Consider the following 23,009-nt stretch of genomic DNA (forward strand, 5'->3'; position numbering starts at 1 on the left):
GAAGCAGCTAATTTCACTGAGGTAGCACCACAGTTGAGGCACGTTAGCAAGGCAGCTCAAAATTACATTGGCCTTTTTTATTACCATATAATGTTGTAAAGTTGTGCCTACCAGTAACGGTGGCCAGCTATTTAGTCCTGACTCTGTAGTGTGATATGGTGGCAAAAAAAAGACACTACACTTTTGGGTGCATAGGGAGGTCCCTAGTCTCCAGATGGGGAGGCGATAGTCTCTGGGCCAGATTCTATCAGTGCAAGCCTGGTGCAGGGACCATAGTAGGAGAGATCTATAAGGTAGTTTGGGATTAAGACAACCACCACCTCCTTTCTGCCACAGGGCCTGCATGTGAACAGCACCGTTCCAGAGAGGACACCAGTAGCATGGCTTGGGCTGCTGGAGATGTGCTGGTTCCTTAAATCCCCTCCTCAGCCTCCACCAATAAGAATGTCTCTCCCTTACCAGAACTGCTCTGTTCTCTTGGGTAGAACCTGGAGGAAAGGTTGCAGTGGAACAGCTGCTTTCCCTTCCCCAAAAGGCGGAGTTCTCCTGGGGCATAGCAGCCTTCAGCGGAGTACAGACCATTAGGGGCTGAATTTCACTCTTTCTTTGCAGTGTTAGTGGACCTGAACCTTAATATTACATTCAGTTCTTGGTACATCATTATCAGCAAGACTTTGACAAGCTGGGACAGCAAGGAAAAGTAACAAAGATAGTTATGGGACCGCGGGGTTTAATTTAAGAAGGAATTAAGCGGGGTGAATATGCCCAGCTTGTTTGAACAACATCATGTGGGAGATGTGTACAGTCCATGGATAGTCAATGGTTGTAAAAGTCCAGGTGAAAGAAGAATTATTTAGGGTTGTGTAATGGGGCATAACATGGATAATGAGGTGAAGTTAAGAAAATGAAAACTTAGGCTGAATATTAGGGGAAATGTCTGTCCTTCTGCACTAAGGATAATGTGCTGGCATGTAGCGAGGGGCCATGGCCTCCTTCCAAGACTGATGGAGAGGGATGGCCACACACTCTTATGGCGGCGTTAGCCTGCTTACAGAAGGGGAAGGTGTGTTTTATGAGAGGACCTTGAGCTACGTCATAGGCTGTTGTAATCTTGGGCAGCGGAGGGCATGGGGGGGGCTAACAAAATACTTGGTGAGAAGTAACAACCTCAGCAGAAGTAGAGGTGAAGGAAAATGCCTCTGTGGCCAGGGGGAAGGAAGTACTGGATTGGATCCAAATTAAGAAATGAATGATTTATATTTTTATTTAAGTTGTAAATGAGTGACAGAGACAAGCCTTGTCTAAACTGTATCTTCCTTGCATCACTTCACCCTTTTTGTTCCGGTTCTGTTTTCAGAGACCTCTGAGGACTCCGGAAAAAGCGTTCTGTCATCTGAGAGCGTAGAGCACAGTGGAGAGTCCAGACTTGTTCCTGCCGATCAGAGCACCACCAGAGAGGACTCTGGCTTTCTTTGCTGGAAGAAGGGGTGCAGCCAGGTGTTCAAAACCTCATCGGCCCTTCAGACGCATTTCAATGAAGTTCATGCTAAACGGCCCCAACTGCCAGTGTCCGATCGCCATGTCTACAAGTACCGTTGCAACCAGTGCAGCCTGGCCTTCAAAACCATTGAGAAGCTGCAGCTTCATTCTCAGTACCATGTAATCAGAGCAGCTACTATGTGTTGTCTTTGCCAACGCAGTTTCCGAACCTTCCAAGCTCTGAAGAAGCACCTGGAGACGAGTCATCTGGAGTTGAGTGAAGCAGACATTCAGCAGCTTTACAGTGGGCTTTTGGTCAATGGAGACCTCCTAGCTATGGGTGATCCTTCGCTGGCTGACGACCATACTATCATTGTTGAAGATGATAAAGAGGAAGAGAGTGACCTAGAAGATAAACAGAGTCCTACTGGCAGTGATTCTGGGTCAGTACAAGAAGACTTGGAACCTAAGAGGGCTCTACCTTTCAGGAAAGGTCCTAATTTCACCATGGAGAAGTTTCTCGATCCATCTCGCCCATACAAGTGCACAGTCTGCAAAGAATCTTTCACACAAAAGAACATTCTTTTGGTCCATTACAATTCAGTTTCTCATCTGCATAAATTGAAAAGAGCCCTTCAGGAGTCTGCTACTGGGCAACCTGAACCTACCAGCAGTCCAGACAACAAACCTTTTAAGTGCAACACTTGCAATGTGGCCTACAGCCAGAGTTCTACACTGGAGATCCACATGAGGTCTGTCCTACACCAGACCAAGGCTCGAGCTGCCAAGCTGGAGGCAGCTAGTGGCAGTGGCAATAGCAATGGAACTGGTAATAGCAGCAGTAGCAGTATCTCTCTGGGTTCATCCACGCCAAGTCCCGTGAGTACTAGCAGCTCTAATACCTTCACAACCACCAACACCAGCAATGCTAGCACAGCTACAGTCCCTAGTTTACTCAGCCAGGGATCCAGTGAGAGTGTGGGAATTCCCCCGTCGAGTAACCCCATTAGCACGAACATCGCCTCTCCTTCTGAGCCTAAGGATGTCAACCGGAAGAAACTGGCAGATATGATTGCATCCAGGCAGCAGCAACAGCAACAAGCTCAAACCTTAGCACAGGCACAAGCCCAGGTCCAGGCCCACCTACAGCAAGAGCTGCAGCAGCAAGCTGCCCTCCTGCAGTCTCAGCTGTTCAACCCTGCTCTCTTACCACACTTCCCCATGACCACAGAGACCCTGCTCCAGCTTCAGCAACAGCAGCATCTTCTGTTTCCATTTTACATCCCCAGTGCCGAGTTCCAGCTCAATCCAGAAGTTAGCTTGCCTGTGACCAGTGGTGCTCTGACACTATCTGGTACTGGTCCAAATTTGCTGGAAGATTTAAAGGCTCAAGTTCAGCTCCCACAGCAGAGCCACACACAGATATTACAACAGCAGCAAGGTCAACTATCTTTGTCACAGTCTCACTCTGTCCATATACAACAGAGCCAGCATCAAGAGAAAAAAAACAAATCAGTTATTAAGGAGAAGGAAAAAGACACCCAGAGGGAAAGGGAAAATGCAGAGAGGGGAGACAACAGTTCATTGTCTAAGGAGTCTCTGCCTGACAACCTAAAGCCCAAAGACAAGAAAGACTTTGCCCCAGGCAATAGTTCAGAACCCTCCCTACTTCCTCCACGTATCGCATCTGATGCAAGAGGCAATGCCACAAAAGCCTTGCTAGAAAACTTTGGCTTTGAGCTGGTTATTCAGTACAATGAGAACAAGCAGAAGGTGCAAAAGAAAAGTGGGAAGACAGAGCAGGGTGAGAACTTGGAAAAGCTTGAATGTGACACATGTGGCAAGTTTTTCTCAAACATCCTGATTCTAAAGAGTCACCAAGAGCACGTTCACCAACACTACTTCCCCTTTAAGCAGCTGGAGAGGTTTGCCAAGCAGTACAGAGAGCACTATGATAAACTGTATCCACTGAGACCTCAGACTCCAGATCCACCACCGCCTCCACCTCCTCCTCCACCTCCACTCCCCACAGCACCTCCTCAGCCAGCTTCCACTCCTGCCATTCCTACTTCTGCTCCACCTATTACTTCGCCTACAATCGCACCAACTCAGCCATCTGTGCCGCTGACCCAGCTCTCTATGCCAATGGAGCTGCCCATCTTTTCACCACTTATGATGCAAACTATGCCACTACAAACATTACCTGCCCAGTTACCACCTCAGCTTGGTCCTGTAGACCCTCTACCTGCAGACCTGGCTCAGCTGTATCAACATCAACTCAACCCTAGCCTTCTACAGCAACAGCAGAACAAGAGGCCACGTACTCGGATCACAGACGACCAGCTCAGAGTTCTTCGGCAGTATTTTGATATTAACAACTCTCCCAGTGAGGAACAGATCAAAGAGATGGCAGACAAGTCTGGACTGCCACAGAAAGTGATAAAACACTGGTTTAGAAACACTCTGTTTAAAGAACGCCAGCGCAACAAGGATTCCCCATACAACTTCAGCAATCCTCCAATTACCAGCCTGGAAGAACTGAAGATAGACTCACGGCCTCCCTCTCCAGAACCTCAAAAGCACGAATACTGGGGAAGCAAGAGGTCCTCCAGGACACGGTTTACTGATTACCAGCTCAGAGTCCTGCAGGACTTTTTTGATGCTAATGCTTATCCAAAGGATGATGAATTTGAACAACTTTCTAATTTGCTGAACCTCCCTACACGTGTTATAGTGGTGTGGTTCCAGAACGCCCGTCAGAAAGCTAGGAAAAACTATGAGAACCAAGGAGAAGGCAAAGATGGGGAACGGCGGGAGCTTACAAATGATAGGTACATTCGAACGAGCAACTTAAACTACCAGTGCAAAAAATGTAGTCTAGTCTTTCAGCGCATTTTTGATCTTATCAAACACCAGAAAAAGCTTTGTTATAAGGATGAGGATGAGGATGGACAGGACGATAGCCAGAATGAAGACTCTATGGATGCAATGGAGCTGTTGACGCCAACCAGTTCTTCCTGCAGCACACCAATGCCCTCTCAAGCTTACAGCACCCCCACATCTTCAGCTAATGCAACCTCTTCAGCCTTCGTGCAGCTCACAGCTGATGCAGATGACTCCTCCATGTATAGTTCTAAAATAGAAGCTACAGATGAGAAACCAAAGCAATCTGAACCTCTGAGTACACAGCAAAACCAAACTCAAGATAAGCAAGTGCAACCAAAGCAAGAGCCTCAGCAGCAGCAGCAGCAGCAGGACCAAGGAGAACAGAAGACAAGTTCAGCACACCAAAAGATTTCACCATTATCCTCCCCATCCTCATTACAACAACAGCCTCCACCACAGGCACAGCCATCCCAGTGTCCTTTGCCACAATCAAGCCCAAGTCCATCTCAACTCTCACATCTTTCCCTCAAGCCCCTTCATACATCCACCCCTCAACAACTGGCAAACCTACCTCCTCAATTAATCCCGTACCAGTGTGAGCAATGCAAACTGGCATTTCCCTCCTTTGAGCATTGGCAGGAGCATCAGCAGCTTCATTTTTTGAGTGCACAAAACCAGTTTATCCATCCACAGTTTCTGGACAGGACACTAGATATGCCTTTCATGCTTTTTGACCCCAGTAATCCACTACTTGCAAGCCAGCTGCTATCTGGAACTCTACCTCAGATTCCAGCAAGCACAGCCACTTCACCCTCAATCCCAACATCTACAATGAACACTCTGAAGAGAAAGCTGGAGGAAAAGGCCAGTGCAAGCCCTGGGGAAAATGACAGTGGGACTGGTGGAGAAGAACCTCAGAGAGATAAGCGTCTAAGGACAACAATTACCCCAGAACAGCTGGAAATTCTGTACCAGAAGTACCTGCTTGACTCTAACCCAACACGGAAGATGTTGGATCACATTGCGCATGAGGTGGGCTTGAAGAAACGTGTTGTGCAGGTTTGGTTTCAGAACACTCGAGCACGGGAAAGGAAAGGGCAGTTTAGAGCTGTGGGGCCTGCCCAAGCCCATAGACGGTGTCCTTTCTGCAGAGCTCTCTTTAAAGCAAAGACAGCTCTGGAAGCTCATATCCGATCCCGTCATTGGCATGAGGCTAAGAGAGCAGGGTACAACTTGACTCTGTCTGCTATGCTCTTGGATTGTGATGGAGGACTCCAAATGAAGGGGGACATTTTTGATGGAGCAAGCTTTTCCCACTTGCCACCAACCAGTAGTGATGGTCAGGGTATTCCTCTCTCACCAGCAAGCAAAACTATGGAGCTCTCGCCTCGAACTCTGCTTAGTCCGTCCTCCATTAAAGTGGAAGGAATAGAAGACTTTGAAAGCCCTTCCATATCCTCGGTTAATCTGAGTTTTGACCAAACAAAGTTGGACAATGATGACTGCTCTTCTGTCAACACTGCAATCACAGACACTACAACAGGAGATGAAGGCAATGCAGACAACGATAGTGCAACAGGGATTGTAACTGAACTCAAATCAACATCAGGACCTAGTGAGGGCCTGACAAAGGCTGCCATGATAGCAATGTCTGAGTATGAAGATCGATTGTCTTCTGGCCTTGTCAGCCCAGCTCCCAGCTTTTATAGTAAAGAGTATGACAATGAAGGTACTGTGGACTATAGTGAAACCTCCAGCCTTGCAGACCCCTGCTCACCCAGCCCTGGTGCCAGTGGTTCAGCAGGCAAATCTGGAGACAGTGGGGATCGGCCAGGGCAGAAACGCTTTCGCACTCAGATGACTAATCTCCAGCTAAAAGTTCTAAAGTCATGCTTTAACGACTACAGGACGCCTACCATGCTGGAGTGTGAGGTCCTAGGTAATGACATTGGACTGCCAAAGAGAGTTGTTCAGGTCTGGTTCCAGAATGCTAGGGCAAAGGAGAAGAAGTCCAAGCTAAGCATGGCCAAGCATTTTGGTATAAACCAAACAAGTTATGAGGGACCCAAAACAGAGTGCACTTTGTGTGGCATCAAGTACAGTGCTCGGCTGTCTGTACGTGACCATATCTTCTCTCAACAGCATATCTCCAAAGTTAAAGACACCATTGGAAGCCAGTTGGATAAGGAGAAGGAGTACTTTGACCCAGCTACTGTACGTCAGTTGATGGCTCAGCAGGAGTTGGACCGGATCAAAAAAGCCAATGAGGTTCTTGGTCTGGCAGCTCAACAGCAGGGCATGTTTGATAATGCCCCTCTACAAGCTCTTAACCTTCCTACTGCGTACCCAGCACTACAGGGCATCCCTCCAGTCTTGCTCCCAGGCCTCAACAGCCCATCCTTGCCAGGCTTCACTCCATCCAACACAGGTGGGTTCTGGAACCATCATCTCTCTGCTCAAATGTGACATTTTCCCTAGTATTGCATCTTCAGCACAAGTGGATATTTCCCTGGCAATGTCTGAAATCAGGTTCATGAGTCCTCTGTTCTATGATGTTACTTGGCGGGCTATAAAGAGTAGTTATTTTACCTCTAGTTCCTTAATCCACGTTCTCTAGCAAGGCAAGAGACTTGCTAACTCGCTGTGTGTGTCTCCATATCTGGTGAGCAAGGCCCTGTGTACTGTGGGGCAAGGACCTCTGCTTGCTTTGACACATCCTGTAAATTCTCCAGCACCTTCAAGTAACATGAAAATTGAACCTTTTATTGAATTAAATATAAAAAGGAATAATATAGTCAATACAATATCCCTTGTGTTGTTTCTTTTTACATTAAATTCAATTTGGTACTGCTCCAAAATTTTCAGTATATTGCAGATGTTTGTATTGACAACACAAACTGCACTGTAGAAATGGTAATGGAAAATCTGGTGGTTTTTATATGACAGCCTTCAGAGTGCCTTACAATAGCACCTACATGCCTATCCATGCAGCCACTGATTCTTTTTGAACAATAGTTAGCAGTAAAAGGGAAACACAATTCCCTTATGGCCTACTTTCCATAGACAGAGGCTATGAATACTCCATCCTCCCCAGTGAACCCTCCGTTTCTCTTCCTTCACCAGCTGGAGCAGTCATGGAAAAAAGGCCCAGAGTCAGTTTAAACTCAGGCCATTTTTCCAGAAGTCCTTTCTTTGTCTGTTGGCACCTGGTGAATGCAGTTTGAACTAGTGTATGTGAGCCTCCCCAGGACATGGTAGCTCTCTGGAGGTGTTACAGCAGGAGTGAATTTGCCAGATAACACCCCATACACACACCTGTTCTTAGTTCCTGGAGGCCTGTTGTCTCCCTCCTCCATGGAACTACATACAGTCCCTGGCCCACAATGAGACATCAGCTTAATACTGTAAGATTTCCCAAAGATATTGCAGGAAATTGCCATAGCTGTTACAGGACCCAAAAGGACTATGAGATTCAGGTCCAGAAGCTACTCTCTGATATAGTGCATGAGTCTGGGACACCTCCTCTAACAAGGTGTTAACATGACCCTGAAATGGTCCAGCATTAAACAGTTTTAAACAAGCTCCAGGGTTTGGAATAGAGAGAGCTCAGGATGCTTGTTTGCTTGGCAAACACACCATTAAAAATCTTTAACTTTTTATTAAAGATATAGAAAAGAAGGGGGAGGGGTTTAAAGCATATGAAATGGAAATAAGTAAGGCTTTCATTTTAACAACATCTCTTGTTCCCGTTCCCTCTAGCTGAAGAAAGTTTTTTAAAAGGAAGCGCCTTCTGTTCGACAGTCTCATAGATGGTTTTAGAGATGGTAATAACAGTCCATTTTGGGGAAAAGATAACTTAGTTGAGATGGTTTTAAGCTGTGGTTATTGTTGCAGTTACAGTCCAATCCCATTTCTTAGAAGACAAAACAAGACAAACACACACGAGGGGACAGACCAACAACACCAAAGATTTGAAAATGTAACTTGTCTTTGGTGTTGATTCATATTTGCAGTCTCACTGAGCAACACAGCCATGGCACACAGTCTTGGGCACTCCTGAGACCCAGCAAACTTGTACCAGTGTCAGTCCTTGAGTGATATCGGTAAAGCCTATTTATTTAAACTGTCTTCCCCCCCACACACACACACTCTTACTGATGTTTATAAAAAGTCTTCTGTAACAGGCTGAGTTGCACTTTTGTTACCTTTTCCCATCCACGTTTCTTGTTACGGGTGACTAGAACCATTTCATACATTTCCACCCGCTTTCCAACAGTTAGGCTCACAAATGAGAGAGGCCTCTTAGGCCCCAATTATTACAGCAGTTCTTTGAATGGAGCTAGGTAGAGCACCTTCTACAGTGCAAGTGGTTTGAGGAAGCCACATAGTAAGAAAAAGTGCTCTAGCAAAGACCCTACTATTGAGTCTAGCTGGAGCACAGTGTGGTTTCCCTGGACTATTGGGGTTTCAGAATAGGGCCTCTTCAGAATGGCCATCTCCTCTGCCTGAGAACACTCATTAGACTGGCATGGCCAAAGGAACAAGAGAGACCATTCTTTGAAGATGCTGGAGGAGGACATGTTGGAGGACTTGGACCTGTCCTAAGTGCTGCATGTGACTGCTCTTCTTAGGATGTGTCAAATGGTTGCTGATTTGTCACGCTCTCTCCAAAACTGTCTTTTGCCTGGCACCATATGGAGAAGTCCTCAACAGGAGCCCCAGTTCTAGACTAAGCCAGTGCCATCAGAGTCCACAGTTCCTGCCAGATCTCAACTCAGTCCCACAGAAGTCTTGAAATCGAGAAAAGCAGGTTCTTTAACATTCTGCTGCAGGTACACCTCAGGGGAGCACCAGAAGGGATCTTGGATAGCTCCAAAGTTTTACCTAGAATTTCCTCAATATGGGTAGAGAGAGAGAGCTTTTGAGGCCTGTGATCCTCCATCTCTTGTATTGGAGAGCGATGATAAGAGATCAGAGTCTCCTTTCCCCAGGAAGTCTCTTCTTCCAGATAAGGCTAAGGCTCCTGTCTGGATCCTGTAGCCTGCTCTTTCTGCATCCCTTGCAGTATTTATGCCTCACTCTACCTCAGAGGAGGAAGAGGAACTGGTGGGAGAGCCTTTAGAGCCCTGGATGAGACTGTCTTAACTACTTCCTCCTCTCCTCTGCATGATGCCTAGGCCTTTCAGGGGCAAAATGGGCAGAATGGCAGTAGCTCTGGAGCTTCCTGCAGCTGCCAAGTTCAAGAATTCACAGAATTTGTGTGGATTCTTGGAATTCCAAGGAAGAAAGAGAGAACTTTCTAGCCTATTAATGAAGATCTGTTGAAACCAGCCAAAGAAGTCTGAAACACCCTGCCTCTGTTGACTCAGTTTCTAGAAAGTTAGATTTTATACACCTATGTGCTATATTCTATAGTTCCCAAGGAAAAGATTTGAATTATTCTGCAAACATCCTTAGTTGTTGTTTCAGCCTCAGCTACTTAATGGCATCTACTCCTGGGGACCCAATGGCTGGTCCTGCTGTAGCTAAGCAAGCATGTGCTGGAGGACTCAACACCAGTTCTTAGAGATTTAGACCCTTGCCCAGCTTCCTGTTGTACTCCTCTCTTTAGGAACTGTTAATCCCAAGCACAGAAAGCCGTTTCTTTAATTGTTGGACCCTAGAGATCATTGAATGAAGCATTCTCCCTTCGGTTCAAAGCCATTCCAAAATATAACCACCTTCCCTTTTCAGGGTACTTTCTCAGAAGAAACTATTGTGAGAAGAGGTCTTAATCCTCATGATAACAAGAACCATAAAAGTGTGATGCTAAAGCACAGTGCAGGAAAAGTTTATTATTCTTAAAAGAAATGCTGGCCTGTGTCCTATCCTGGACCTCCATGAATTAAACCAATATTTAAGGAAAATCAAATAATGCATAGCATCTTTGGGAAGCATAACCCCTTCTCTTCACCCTCAGCCTTCAAGGTGCTACTTCCACATCTGAAGAAGGTAAAGGCACAGGACATGCTTCAGGTTTATGATGGCCAGAAAACACTACCAGTGCAGGGCATGCCCTTTCAGGCTGGCAGCTGTCCTGAGGGCATTCCTTAAATGCTTGGTTTTGACAGATCCATCTGGTGTCTGATCTAACAGGTACATCCATACCTGGAAGACTGGCTTACAAGCTCCCAGTTTTAGCGCAGGGTAATTCATGTCTTGGAGGAGACTTGCTCCTTCTTCGTTTACTCTCAACAGGGCATAGGCTGTCTTCTGTGATGGGTGCTACCAGAGAATGTCTTAATGTCGATACCTTTCTCTGCTCTCGTTCATTAGCTAATAATTGCAGTCTGAGTTGAGGGGTACACCTAGGAGCTTTGAGTCTTCATTGTCATGGAGACCTGAGGAGTTCAGTCCCATACAAATTTGCTAGAGATTTAAGTCACCAGATTGGCTATCAGGTCCCATTTCCCATGGATCAAAGAAAATTCAGTGCAGGTTCTCTCAGATACTATGGCTGTGATAGATTACCTGAACAGACAGGGAGTTTGTGTCAGGAAGAAAACCATAAGAATGATGCATTCACAATGAAGGACCCTTAAACACTATTTTAGCCAACAACCACGACTCAGCATGAGTAGTTTCTCTGGATCTCAGTGGCTCTTCGAATATATGCAGGATGAGCTTATCATGAACTAGTTTGCTGCAAGTCAGAACAAGAGTGTCTAAAATTCTGTTTGAGAGCCGACAGGGATCCTCAATGCACAAGAGTCAGGAAGATTTGACAAGACAAAGCTAGTGTGACCTTAGTTATGCCACACCAGATATAGCACAGCTGGTTCTGGCTCTCTCCAAAGATCATCCGCTCCACCTCCCTCAAGTCAAGATCCTTTATCCCATCCAAACAGCAGGGTGTTCACCTGACAGCATACCTTCTGAATTTCTAGGGCAGGATGTCTTCAGCTGAAGAAATTAGGGCAGCGCTGCTGGAGTCCAGAAAACCCTTCATTAGAAGTTTATGCTAGAAGCTATGGCTTTGTTTCCTGCCTGGTTACCAGACTTTTTCCACTCTCTGACAGCGGCAAAGCAATTCTCAGCCATGGCGAAGGTCTGCTCCATCACTGTTTGTGCTTATCACAGGGGTCTCAAACATGCGGCCTGCGGGGCTCTTGTGTGTGGCCCGCCAAGCTTCCCGCAAATCCTCCCCCCCGCCTACCCACGGGATTGCCCCCTGTGGTGCTGCGAGCCTCGTGCTGCTCTCTGAAGCAGCTGGCAGCATGCCCCTTCCATCCGGGAGTGAGGGGGAAGGAGGCAGAGGGCTCCTGCATTGCCTCCTTCCAGGCACTGCCCCCGCAGCTCCCATTGGCCAGGAACAGGGAACTGCCACCAATGGGAGCTTCGTGGGAGGTACCTAGAGGAGCAGCAAGAGCAGCAGATGCACAGAACCCTGAGCCCCCATCCCCACCCCCAGGGGCTGCAGGGACACGGTTCCAGCTGCTCCCTGGAACGGAGCAGCATGGGGCCAGGACAGGACCCTGGCCCTGGTGTGTGCTGCTGCCACCCCAGAGCCATTCTAGGTAAGTGGCGCCAGGCTGGAGCTCGCACCCCTTCTGCACCCAACTCCCTGCCCTGAGCTGCCTGCCGCATCCCACACCCCACCAGCACCCAAATCCCTGCCCTGAGCCCCCTGCCACACCCCTCCTGCACTCCCTGCCCTGAGCCACCTGCTGCACCCTGACCCCATGCCACACCCCTCACCCTCTTGCACTCCACACACCAACTCCCTGCCCTGAGCCTCCTGCTGCATCTCCACCCCTCCTGCACCTCAACTCCCTGAGTCACCTGCTGTACCCTGCACCCCTCACCCTCTTGCACCCCGCACACTAACTCCCTGCCCTGAGCCCCCTGCTGCACTCTGCACACCTCCTGCACCTCAACTCCCTACCCTGAGCCCCTCCCACACCCTGCACCCTTTCTGCACCCCCTGGGGCAGTATTGGGGTGGGGATTTCGCGGAAGAGGTTGGAATGGGGCAGGGAAGGGGTGGGAAGAGGTGAGGCCTAATGGAAGGGGTACAGTGGGGACGGGGCCAGAGGCAGCAAGGGGTGTGTGTCAGTGATGTGGTCATTTGAGTTTGAGACCCCTGGCTTATCATGTCCCTGTGAAAGGGAGCACGGTATTTACCAGTCCCCTGATGAAACCATTTTACCGGCTCTTACGGGCTGTCGCATTCAGGGGTTTTACTGGTTCTTGTACTGTGAATTTCATCTTATCCATACTCAGAGAGGGGCTTTTAGTTCATGGGATCTTTCTTCCTCTATCACTTCGTGCTGAAGGTCTCAGTGTTCTCGGAACGGCAGACCCTGTTGGCCAACCGACTTTATACTGCATTGGTCTGTCTTAAGCCTCAGCCCAAATTTCTAACCAGTGTTGTATCAGATTTTCACTTTGGGCTATATCACTATCTCTGTTTCTCCCAAAGCCCCATCAGTATCCTGCAGAGATGAGGCTACATACTCTGGCCATTAAAAGCAATCAGCTGCTACTTGGAGTATGTATACACTACCTGCCGGATTGGCGGGTAGTGATCGATCTATCGGGGATCAATGTATTGCGTCTTGTCTAGACGCGATACATCAATCCCCAAACGCGCTCCCCGCTGACTCCGGAACTCCACCAGGACAAAAGATGGAAGTGGAGTTGACGGGGGAGCAGCGGCCATCGATCCCGCGCCGTGAGGACGGGTGGTAAGTCGATCTAAGATACGTCGACTTCAGCTATGCTATGCTCATAACTGAAGTTGCCTATCTTAGATCGACACCCTCTCCCCTACCCCCCTCAGGCTTGGGCTGGAGCCCAGGCTCCTGCACCCTTCCATCTTGCAGCACCCAGAACTCAGGCTGCAGCCCCAGTGCAAACATCTTCCTGCAGTCTTATAGCCCCATAGCCCAAGCCCCGCAAGCCCAAGGCATCTGATCCAGACCACCTGTGGGTGTTACTGCAGTGTAGGCATGCCCCTAGATAGTTAACGATACTAGCATTTTAATTATTATAATTAGTTTTCGGAATCCACATCACACCAAGATAAATGGGGCATTTTGCACCTCACTGAGAGCTCCTTGCCCCAGGTATTCTGGCCCTTATGCTGCTGCTGTGGTATAAAGGAGCTAGAGGCAGCTGGATCTCTCCTGCCAGGAATGGCCTTATGCTGCCCCTCTTGCCCTGACCCAGCTCAGGCTTTGGGAAGTACAAAGGTGACCTTTCACCTCCTGAGCACTCTCTCCTAAGAGGCACAGCTTAGTCGGGGCTGTTTTTGGCTGTCTGCAGTATTTCCTGATTCTGCATCAGTTTGCACTCAGTTCACCTGTGAGCAGTTTGCAACTATAAGGCAGGAATTTCCCTAAATGAATGGTTAGATCCTGCAGATTTGTGCTGCAGAAAGGCTGGATGCTTCAGCAAATCCCACAGCTGTGGGATCCCTGAAAACATGGCCCCTGCCTATGAGAAAATGAGTGTTTGTTTTTATTTCCCCTTAAAGGCATCAGGAGACTCTTTCTTTTCAGGAACTTGTGTGCCAATGGCAATGGACAGGACTGATGCTTCAAACCCTTTCAGCAGCACTCCTTTTGCCCTAGCTATTAACAACTGTAGAGTAAAGATTCATAGCCCTGGAGACTATATTGTTACTGGCTATCCCTTCTGCTGGGAAAACTAGCCAGCTTCAAGTTCCACTATTAATCCATCTCCTTTGTGAGTATACATTAGGGTGCATTTACTTCCACCCAGAATACTAGGTTCTTGCCTTAAGGGAATATCTAAATACCACATAAACTTTGGAACTACATCAAGGCTGTATGCCCAAAGCCTCCCATACTGGAAAGACAGAGGCAGCATTAGAGGTTTATGGATCCATGAATTTTTACCCAATAAGGACAAAAGAGTTTAGAGACTCCGTCTGTTCAGTTCTTTGCAATAGCCATGCCCAGCTCTCCCGAATCTAGAGAGAGTTTAATGAGGTTGATCATTTCTGATGTTCACAATGACTTTGCTTGGCACAGGCACTTTCCCTTCTACTCTTGAGGCCTTTGGCTGAAGGAACAATTGCTGCTTGTGCAGCTATAGAAAAAGTACCTGTTAGTGACATCAACTCTTAGGCTCTTGGGCATTATGACAGACGCGCAGAAAGAGTCAAATTGCTACTGTGGATTTTCAGTTCTTTGGAAGAAATTGAAACAGCTTTCCCTGCCGCCTAGAAAATTAACTGCTTCTAGTTACCTTGGCTCATATATTGTTTTTTGACTCACCAACCTGTCCAATCAAGGGAAGCTTCTAAGAGAAAGGGAATGTGGGGTTACTGGTTTCCTTTGAGGCCTTCTTTGCACTAGGCTTTTTTCCCCCTAACATTTCCCATCAGTTTTAGTAACAAGGGTTAAAAAGCCAGCAACTGACAGCACCACATCTACACTTTTCCTACCACCAGTGGAGCTGCACCCATGGGAAATTTTAGGGAGGAAACCTACTGTAGACAAGTTCCTTGGTGCAGCTCCCTAAGTCTTTTCTTCTTTCTGCTTCCCCAAACTAAGACTTTCCTTGGTTTCCTTTCCAGACAGGAAAAAAATCAGGCCGAATGCCAAGATACAACAACTTTGTATAGACCTTGGGAAGTGATTATAGCAAACTGCTATGACACATCCAAGGAGCCACCCATAAGTACTGTGTACCTGGGAAGGGAAATGGGGTCTCCTCTGTAGGAATAACTCCAGTTTCGGAAACATAGTTATGTCTGGGAAAGACTTTTGATAAAAGTATGCAACAGAGAAAAATGAATAATTTGTAGTGAATAATTTATTCCATGCTTTTTTTTCGTTTTCTTGGTTTGTAGTTTGTCTACAAACTGATGGTGATTTTTCTCTCATAAATTATCTGGTGAAAATATCTGGCAAATTTCATGTTCTCTGTGGCTTGTTATTAAAGCTGTATTGTTTAGTTGTGATACAATTCAAAAGGCACGTGGTAGTGTTCCTCTTCCCTCAATGGATGAGTGTAACCTTTATAATCAGATAAACATTCACAGGTAGTAAATTTTAAATTTACTTCCTGCAGGTATCCATGCTGGTCAAGATGAATCTTGTGAAAGCTGACAGAATGTGGCAAAAAAGAGCTGTGACACAAGCAAATTCATTAAGATTTCAAATTAATATTTATCCAGATCTAGTATTTATTGCAGGAAACCAAGTGCAAGAATGTAGAAATTTCCAGTCTGGATCAAACCAGAAGTCCTTCTTATCCAGTACCCTGTCTCTAACAGTGGCCAATATCAGCTGCTTCAAAGGAAGGTGCAAGAAACCCCACAATTGGCAGTGACAGGAGAACCTGCTCTTAGGGGAGGATTTCCTAACTCTCATTAGTCAGAGATCAGTTTATGTAACTGTCTCTCAGTGGGGAGCCCTCCTTGTGTTTGGAAGAGTGGTATTTCATAATTGATACGGGACATGAATTGGAAGGAAGTTAGAGTTAGCTCTGGAATTAGAGGGGATAACTTTCAGATAGGCTGACGTGGGATGATCTGGTTGGCCGCAACAAAATAGGAAATGGAAAATGACTTCATGCTTTGAGGTAACTGTGCACAGCTTTTGGCTGGGACAGACGTAGAGGATAAGAGTAGTCAGTACTAACCAGAGCAGATCCATTCATGAGAATGCTCCAGTTATATCCCTCTAGAAAGAGCAGCAAAGAGTCCTGTGGCACCTTATAGACTAACAGACGTATTGGAGCATGAGCTTTCGTGGTGAATACCCACTTCATCGGATGCATACACAAAAGCTCATGTTCCAATACGTCTGTTAGTCTATAAGGTGCCACAGGACTCTTTGCTACTTTTACAGATCCGGACTGCTATCCCTCTGATACTTACCTCTAGAAAGAGTTACCTTACAGTTCTCATATTCCATTGGTAATGTCTGACTAATCACATGCTCTTTTGGCTGTTGTGACTGGGAACATATGCACTATCATAACCAGAAAGTAGGGTTGCCGATATTGGTTGGACTTATTCCTGGAGGTTTCGTCACATGACATATTATTTCATTAAAGATTAATCTTTAATTCCTGGAAACTCAAGGACAGTTCTGGAGGGTTGGCAACACTACCATAAAGGAGTCGCTTGTGCTTAGTCCATAGCAGCTCATGTGTGGCTATTTATATTTAAAAATTCCTCCTGTGGGGTTAATTACTTCTATTCGTACAAACTAGCATTTCTACACTGAGGTCTGCACCTAGTCAGATGAGGCTGTGTGACTGATTGTTATATCGCAGAAAGGCCAGCAAAGAGAGGACCAGGGATCTGAGTTGTCTGCAATCCTATTATTAGCGTATGTCTACCCAGCATCTCGACATCCATGGCTGGCCCATGCCAGCGGACTCTAGCTTGTGGGACTTGAGCTGCAGGGTTGTTCCATTGCTGTTAAGATGTTCCGGGCTTGGGTGGGAGCCTGGACTCTAGGACCCTGCGACGTGGGAAGGTCACAGAGCTTGGGCCCCAGCTAAGCCTGGAACATCTACACAGCAATGGAACAGCCCCATAGCCCAAGCCCCGTGGGCCAGCCGCAGGTTTTTCTTTGCTGTGTAGACAGACCCCTAGTGTTTGCTTTCAGTGGTGCCCACGGTGGACTTGGCACGGTATGGACACAGAAGAGGGCATAGTCCCTGCCTCAAAGAGTTTAGGCTGAGATTTTCCAAGCTGCTTACTGGTAATGGCATTGAAATGCCAGGTGTCTTTGAAGATCTCAGCCTTACACTCTGAAAAGAGCTGCTGGGGAAGGGAAAGGTCATTGTGGTGATTGGCCACAGTCTAGCATTCTGGGTGCTAACACTTGGCGTTTGGAAACAGAGACTCTTCCAGTTTGCCACTGAACACTGGCTCCTTCTCAGGGTGGAAGCGGAGAATGGGACTTATACGTTTGCCACTTTCACCTTGCTGAAGTTTAGAGTTTTTCTGGCCTTTACAATTTGCAGTGCACAATATTCCTTGGTCAGCTAGCTGATCTGGGACTGGATTGTCTTGACTGTCTAAGGAAGATGTTGGCTAGTGACAGAGTTGTGGATTGTTGTCTCCTGCTCTTCTCTTTACCTGTCCCTCTTGTTCTCGACGATGGTTTCCCAGCTGTTCCCTTTTCCCCCAATCGCTGGCTTTTTCACTTGCTTTTCCAGTCCTGTGTCTGGACACAACAAACATCATATCACTTTATATACAAAACAGATTAGTTACAATGCAAGTGCTTATTCCTTTCTGCTGTCCTCCCTGGCCTCGCCAATATTGCCCTGGCTGCTCTCTCTCCGACCCCTTGGACACCCTCCAGCAGTTCCTAAATAATGGATTGTAGCAGACGTTCATCTGTCCTGGCCAAATAAGGGACATTCCAGGCATCTCTAGTATGAAGGGGATTCTGTACTTCATATCCATGTAACATTTCCTAGGAAAGCAGACACCTACCAGCATTCTGCAACCATCAAGAGAGGGATTTTGCCAGACTAAGAACAGAGGGTCGGGGAGGGAGAGGTCTTCAGGTGGTTGGACACTCGCGTTAGGGGAAGATCTGCTTTCCTCGAGGAGGACAGTGGGAGTCAGTGAGCTGGCAAAGAAAACAAGAAAAAGAGGGCTCCTCTTTTGTACCTGTTCTAACCGGTTCTTTTGCTTTTCCCTTCCCCCCTCTGGCTCTGCACCACTCCTTTCCTTCCCTGTTTGTCTCCCTTCCATTCTCTTCTTTTTAAAATGTCATTTGTCATTTTAAAATATTTTTAGGCTAAAATTTATTTTCATTAGTGGAAAAATGATTGTAGCACCTTCGCACCCCATATCCCCTGCATCAGTGCTGCTGTCCACCCATGGCATTCTGCCAAGTCAGCACGGCCCCCGCTGCCTCCGTGCATGACAGGATCTGCTTGTAGCCAGAACAGGTCAGGACAGTCGGGCCCCTTGCTGTGGGAGTGATATGGGAAGCTGATCTCTGGTGCCAGGTATTAGACAGCTAAATATGGTGAGTCAAACAGCCCTGTCGCCAAAACTAGGTAGGGAAACAGAACGGATTAACTCAATACTCTTAGGTGTTTATCTGGCCTGTACGGTTTGAACTCCCGACCGTCTTTACTGTCTGTATGAACGCTCCCTCTAGGAGGCAGGGCAGTGCTATTATCCCCATTGTGCAGAGGGGGAACTGAGGCACAGAGAGGACAAGTGTCCAAAGGGAGTCTGGCTGAGCAGGGAACTGAACAACTGAACCCGGTCTCTGGAGTCCCAGGCTAGCACCCTGACCTCACGTTTCTAAAGCACATTGTAGTTTTAAAGTTTCACTTACAGAGCTGCTCCCCTGCAGCCTGGCTCAGGGCTGAGCAGCTGGCGTCAGGTGACGCTGCCGGGATCCAGCCTGGGCTGGGGACTGACATCGCTGCCCAGCCATAACTCCTGGTAGGGCTCGTCGACCTGCATGGTGCTGAATGATTTTATTGTTGCTTTCCCCCTTTAGCTTTAACTTCTCCAAAACCTAACCTGATGGGTCTGCCCAGCACAAGCGTCCCTTCACCCGGCCTTCCCACATCTGGGTTACCAAATAAACAGCCCTCTGCCTCGCTGAGCTCCCCAACTCCAGCACAAGCAACCGTGGCACTGGCCCCTCAGCAGCAGCAGCAGCAGCGCAAGGATAAGGAAAGTGAGAAGATTAAAGAGAAGGAGAAGGCACCTAAAGGGAAAGGGGATTCCCTGCCGGGGCCGAAGAAGGAGAAAGGAGAGGCACCTGCGGCGACCCTTTCCGCCCCCCTACCCACCATGGAGTATGCGGTGGAGCCTGCCCAGCTTCAGGCCCTGCAGGCTGCCTTGAATTCAGACCCAACAGCCTTGCTTACAAGCCAATTCCTTCCCTACTTTGTCCCAGGCTTTTCACCCTATTACGCCCCTCAGATTCCTGGGGCCTTGCAGAGCGGGTACCTGCAGCCCATGTACGGCATGGAAGGCCTGTTCCCTTACAGCCCTGCTCTGTCCCAGGCTCTGCTAGGCCTGTCCCCCAGCTCCTTGCTGCAGCAGTACCAGCAATATCAGCAGAGTCTGCAGGAGGCGTTGCAGCAGCAGCAGAGGCAAGTGCAGCAGCAGCAGCAGAAAGTGCAGCAGCAGCAACAGCCCAAAGGAAGCCAAACCCCAGTCCCCCCGGGGGCTGCTACTCCAGACAAAGACCCTGCCAAAGAATCCCCCAAACAAGAAGAGCAGAAAAATGCACCCTGTGAGGTGTCCCCCGTCCTGCCCAAACCCCAAGAAGAGCCCGAAGCAGAAAGCAAAAGTGCGGACTCCCTGTGTGACCCCTTCATTGTTCCAAAGGTGCAGTACAAGCTGGTCTGCCGCAAGTGCCAGGCGGGCTTCAGCGACCAGGAGGCGGCCAGCAACCACCTGAAGTCCCTCTGCTTCTTCGGCCAGTCTGTGGTGAATCTGCAAGAGATGGTGCTTCATGTGCCCACTGGCAGCAGCGGCAAGGGCAGCAGCTCATACCAGTGTGTGGCGTGCGAGAGCACAGTGTGTGGGGATGAAGCCCTGAGTCAGCATCTCGAGTCAGCCCCTCACAAACACCGAACAATCACAAGAGCAGCAAGAAACGCCAAAGAGCACCCCAGTCTATTACCTCACTCTGCCTGCCTCCCCGATCCTAGCACCGCATCTACCTCGCAGTCTGCCGCTCACTCAAATGACAGCCCCCAAGCCCCTCTGTCCTCCTCTTCCTCTTCAGCTTCCCCCCACGCCTCCAGAAAGTCTTGGCCTCAAGTGGTCTCCCGGGCTCCACTCGGGAAGCTGCCTCCTCCTTCTTTCCCTCCTCTCTCCTCATCTTCAACGGTTACCTCAAGTTCATGCAGCACCTCAGGGGTTCAGCCCTCGATGCCAACAGACGACTATTCGGAGGAGTCTGACACGGATCTTAGCCAAAAGTCAGATGGACCGGCTAGCCCGGGGGAGGGGCCTAAAGACCCCAGCTGCCCGAAGGACAGTGGTCTAACTAGTGTAGGAATGGACACCTTCCGATTGTAAGCTTTGAAGATGAACAATACAAAAATGAATTTAAATAAAAAAATTAATAACAAACCAATTTCAAAAATAGACTAACTGCAATTCCAAAGCTTCTAACCAAAAAAAGAAAAAGAAAAAAGAAAAAGCGTGGGTTGTTTTCCCATATAACAATGCCGGTGGGTTTTACATTTTTTTCTTTTAATTAAAAAAAACAAAACAAAACAAAAAACCTCTTACATTTGTCTTGTTGGTTTGGGAGACAAAAGTCCATACTGCCTCCTTAGTGTCTTTGGAGCGTAAGGCCCTTGTATATTGCCCTTTTCCAATAATGCCCCTCCATCGATAGCACAGCAGAGGCCGGCATGCACTGTATGGGAAAGCAGCCCACCATGCTACAGTTTAAATTTCTTGCTATCTTAGCATTCAGATACCAATGGCTTGCTAAAAGAGAAAAGAAATGTAATGTCTTTTTATTCTCAGGTCAATCGCTCACACTTTGTTCTGTTTTCAGAATCATTATATATATATATATATATGTGTGTGTGTGTGTGTGTGTATATATATATATATATATAAATGTTTTTGTTTGTTTTTTGGGTTTTTCGTTTTGTTTTTTGTTCCAGAAAAGAATTTTGTTTTGTTGGGTTTGGGGAAGGGTTGTTTTGGGCTGGGAAGGGGCGGGGGGAGTTTTTTGTTTTTTAATTTAAAATAGGCAGAAAGTATTCAAGAGAAACAATGTGAATTGCTTTAGCTTTCTGGGGATTTTAAGGGTAGCTTTTCTGATGAAGCCAATTTCAAGGGGAAAAGTTAAGCACTCCCACTTTTCAGAAAAAAACACAAAGAGTGTTGAGGACTTGGAGCTTAAAAATAAGTTTTAAAACAACTGACTTTCTGTATTTATGATAGATATGACCATTTTTGGTGTTGAGTAGATCGTTGCATTGGAAATGAACTGAAGCAGTATGGTAGATTTAAAAGAAAAAACCCTTTTGTGTACATTTAGCTTTTGTATGGTCCAGCTGACGGCTTCTCATTTGATGTTGTCTTGTTCATTCCTAGCCAGATAGATTGCAATCCATTGACTCGCCTAAGCTTTTCTCCCCTTTGTACCTTTATTCCCCTTTCACCCATCCTGTAATCTTCCACTTATGGTGACTGCCTTCATTTCTTAGAGGGTGGTTGCATAATTATTTTATAAAAACTAAAGAAAGAAGTTCAAAGGGTTTTGGGGGTCAGTAGGATCCCTTGCAGAATATTTTTTGTTGGGGGTTTGAAACTTTTTAAGACATATACATACGATTTACCTATGTCTGTTACCCTTGTGCACTTATCTCTTATTTTTCATTTTCCTTTTTTCTCTTCCTTTTCTCATTTGTAAATGCTTCAAAGATTCTGTTCCTAAACTATAAGCATTTGTTTGTTTGTGTAATTAGGCTGCAATCTGTTCCTTCTTTTAAAATAACTTTGTTACATTTTTTTCTCAAAAAAAAAAAATCATGCTTTAAATAAAATCCAAAGACACACCCTTTCACCACTGGTGCAGAATGAGCAAAAAGGTTTCTTTTTACTTGAGAATTTGTTTCTGATTTAAACAAACAAAACTAAGTTTAAATAAAGAAAAGAATAAAAAAGTACCCAGGTTGTTATCTGTGCTTCTTCTGCAAGCAGAGAGGCAATTCAACACACCAAAACACAAGTTTTTACTTCAAAGTTTTGTCTTTGTGTTAAACAGTCTGAGTGGTGAGCGACTCAGAAGTGCAGCCCACAAAGAATCAGATAGCAATGTACAGAAAGCAAAACAAAAACAAAACAAAAATATCCCATATGTGACGCACTTGTGTTTGTTAATCTTTGTATTCCTGTTTGTGGAAAACACACACACACCCCTCTTATGGTCTGTACTTTGAAAGAAAAACTTTGTGCTGCTAAAATGTAGATTTTGGAGACAGATGCTTGCTGTTTCACTTCCCTAGCCAAACATCAACAGAAACAACCTCCCTTCCTCCCCACCCCTTGAAAGTGTGAAATCATTCACCCTGCCATCCTCCTTATATTTCAAAAGGGAACTTCGAAGACTGTGAATGCAGGTTCCATTGTTCACCTTCTGGCTTCTTTCCCCAATGGTGAAGCCACTCATCAACTTTTCAAGAGACTGGAGCATTCCGAGATATGAAACACGAATTTAATTTTTTTAGTCGGGACTCTTATTTTTATGAATTTTTGGTTTTAGTTTAATGAAAGACTAGATCTTGAAATGTTGTACATATTTCTAACTAGGCTGATGCACAGTGCAAATTCCTTTTTTAATTGTTTTTTAAGTAGTACTAAAGAGTACCATCTAATATTCATACGAGTATCCAGTTGTAGCATAAGGTGTCAAAAACAAAAACAAGTACACAAAGCATTTGCTGTTTTAACAAACTTTTCTTTTAACAAAAGTTCTTGTATTTCTCCCTGTGTTTGAGATGAACATTTTTAAATTCTACAGTTGTACAGTTTTTTGTTATCCATTATTTTATCTTGTTTGTAATTCTATGAAATATATATATATATATATATTTTTTTGCCATTTAACTGTTGTATGTTACTCTGTATCATATAGAAATATTTTGTTTTGTTTTTGG

General features: G+C 46.5%; 1 protein-coding gene across 4 annotated transcripts in view; it reads left to right on the forward strand.

Annotated features, from left to right (window-relative positions):
* The window catches only part of ZFHX3 (zinc finger homeobox 3), a 263,648-nt gene that overhangs the window by 219,585 nt on the left and 21,054 nt on the right, over positions 1–23,009 (forward strand). For 2 of the 4 annotated variants that reach the window (XM_032780945.2, XM_032780946.2), the window contains 2 exons: positions 1,358–6,793; positions 18,866–22,058. In XM_032780945.2, coding sequence (XP_032636836.1) covers positions 1,358–6,793; positions 18,866–20,406 — 6,977 coding nt within the window. In that variant the 3' untranslated portion in view covers positions 20,407–22,058. Of the gene's footprint in view, positions 1–1,357; positions 6,794–11,291; positions 11,360–18,865; positions 22,059–23,009 lie in introns of those variants that run through there. The other 2 variants (XM_075073615.1, XM_032780947.2) reach the window with 2 other exon arrangements.

Source organism: Chelonoidis abingdonii, chromosome 19, assembly GCF_003597395.2.
Source record: "Chelonoidis abingdonii isolate Lonesome George chromosome 19, CheloAbing_2.0, whole genome shotgun sequence".
In the NCBI taxonomy this organism is placed as follows: Eukaryota; Metazoa; Chordata; order Testudines; family Testudinidae; genus Chelonoidis; species Chelonoidis abingdonii.